This window comes from Engraulis encrasicolus, chromosome 1 (assembly GCF_034702125.1).
Source record: "Engraulis encrasicolus isolate BLACKSEA-1 chromosome 1, IST_EnEncr_1.0, whole genome shotgun sequence".
Classification (NCBI taxonomy): Eukaryota; Metazoa; Chordata; class Actinopteri; order Clupeiformes; family Engraulidae; genus Engraulis; species Engraulis encrasicolus.
This window is the reverse complement of record NC_085857.1, coordinates 17,176,879-17,179,378: the sequence shown is the minus strand read 5'-3', so window position 1 is coordinate 17,179,378 and position 2,500 is coordinate 17,176,879. Positions and strand designations below refer to the sequence as shown.

General features: G+C 45.3%; 1 protein-coding gene across 1 annotated transcript in view; it reads left to right on the top strand.

The window, feature by feature from the left end:
- Nucleotides 1-2,500, top strand: part of sdk1b (sidekick cell adhesion molecule 1b) — a 396,999-nt gene that overhangs the window by 314,471 nt on the left and 80,028 nt on the right. The window contains exon 26 of the mRNA XM_063198261.1: nt 735-1,008. Within this exon, the coding sequence (XP_063054331.1) occupies nt 735-1,008 (274 nt within the window). The remainder of the gene's footprint in view (nt 1-734; nt 1,009-2,500) is intronic.

The window sequence follows — 2,500 nt, the reverse complement described above, 5'->3', positions numbered from 1 at the left end:
CAAAAGTCATGTATCTCATTAGAGAAATCTCATTAAGCATGATATAAATAAATATCTTCATCCTTCTTTTCACACGTTTATGATGATGCCAAAGCGTGCAATAGTACAGAACTCAAACATGGAAAACAACAACTCATGGCATTGAGCTAAACATTTCATAACTTTACAACTTACAATATCATAATCTAAGTCAGTGTTTTCCAACCTTTTTTGTCCTGCGTACCCCCAAGACAATTTTGTCGTATGATCTGTTCCTCCATGCCAATGTGATGTGATTTCTATACCCCCATATATTTGTTTTCATTCAGAGTGCAATAGTACAGAACTCAAACATAGAAAACAACAACTCATGGCATTGAGCTAAACATTTCATAACTTTACAACTTACAATATCATATCAATGTGATTTCTATACCCCCATATATTTGTTTTTATTATTTTTTTTCAATTACCTCCTGAGGTGTGCTCCCGTACCCCTAGTGATACACGTACCCCTGGTTGGGAACCATTGATCTAAGTAATGATCTCTCTCTCTCATTGTCTCTTTCGCTCTTTCTCTCTCTCTCTCTCTCTCTCTCTCTCTCTCTCTCTCTCTCTCTCTCTCTCTCTCTCTCTCTCTCTCTCTCTCTCTCTCTCTCTCTGCTCTTATCTGAATCTCAGTACAACAGTTGGCTACTGGGTGCGTATAAGACATTAAATAACCCCCCCCCCCTCTCTCTCTCTCTCTGCCTCAGCCATTGTCCGAATCCCAGTACAACAGCGGGCCAGAGACGGTGGGATACCGGGCGCGCATCGAGCGGGAAGACGGCCGTGGAGGTGGCAGCGGAGGAGGAGGAGGAGGAGAGGGCAGTGAGCCCCACTACCAGACCCTGGGGGAGCGTCTGGCTCGAGAGGCCACCCTGGAGGGCCTGAGGGAGTGGACAGAGTACCGCATCAGCATCCAGGCCTACAACGCCATCGGAGCGGGGCCCTGGAGCAGCAGCGTCAAGGCCCGCACCAGAGAGAGTGGTGAGACACGCATGGGGGAAAACAGATCACGCACGCACGAACGCACGCACGCACGCACACACACAGACACACACACACACACACACACACACAGACAAACACACACACACACATACACAGCAGCACCCTGGAGCAGCAGCGTCAAGGCCCGCACCAGAGAGAGTGGTGAGACATGCATAGGCAAAAAAACAGAAACAACACACACAAGGGGGATGGAGACAGATACGCATAAACGGTGTGACGTGTTCCATATGCGTTACGCCCCTTTTTGGGGGAAAACACTGGGGGGAAAGCCAATGCAAGTCAATTGGTGGTGTTTGGGAAGAATAAACGAAATACAAGGACCTGTAGACTAGCATTGTTCACGCTCAACATGCAGAAGACTGAAGCATGCACTGTGTTCATTTAGGCTAGCAGATGTAGCATCTAAGTTAATGAGACATTCGGTTTGCTTTCCCCCAAAAAGGGGCGTAACACACATTCATGAGCAAAGTATCTGGATGGCTGTTCATGTGTATAGCCAGACAAACAGACAGAGGTGATTACAGACAGGCAGATAAGGGGCCAGAGGGAGTGGACCTAGTGGAGGCCAACGAGGAAGATATGGATGGATGGATGGATGGATGGATGGATGGATGGATGGATGGATGGATGGATGGATGGATGGATGGATGGATGGATGGATGGATGGATGGGGGGATGCATGGATGGATGGATGGATGGATGGATGGATGGGGGGATGGATGGATGGATGGATGGATGGAGGGATGGATGGATGGATGGATGGATGAATGTATGGGTAGATGGATGGATAAATACAATCAGAGATAAAGAGCGACAGATATTCAGATACCGGTAGAAAAGTAGCCAGTACCAAAGAAAATGGAGAGAGAGAGAGAGAGAGAGAGAGAGAGAGAGAGAGAGAGAGAGTTGGAGAGATGGCATGGAGAAGAACATGAATAGTGAGAGAGAAAAAGAAGTAATATAAAGTAGAATGACAGCAGGAGGTTGGGAGGAGAATGAGGAAGAGAACATTTATTGGGAGATGTGGTGGAAAATAGATTGCCTTTCTTCCAAAATATCTTGAAATGAATGCTTTGTTGGTTTTGATTATTGCTTTTCCAATACAAAGTTTGTCTTTGTGTTATTGTAACAATAAAATCACAGTTCATTTGACTTCATTGATTACAGTGGAACTCGGAGAACAGAACAGTTAAAAGAGAGCATTTTTTAGTGGGAAATAGAACAAAGGAGTGACAAAAAGTGAGGGCAGAAAGAAAAAGAGGAAAAGTAAAACAACACAGCCAAAAGACCTTCTAACCCCATCTTTTTTTAGGACTGATGGACCTGCCACGAGATGAAAGTAGCAACCAGTCCAACTCCTCTCACAGACTACAGAATACTGACAGGTCCAATACTGGAAGGCAGAATAAAATAATACAACAACGGTAGAACTGCAAAGAGAAGCAGTAGACAGAAGTAGTAAAGGAAA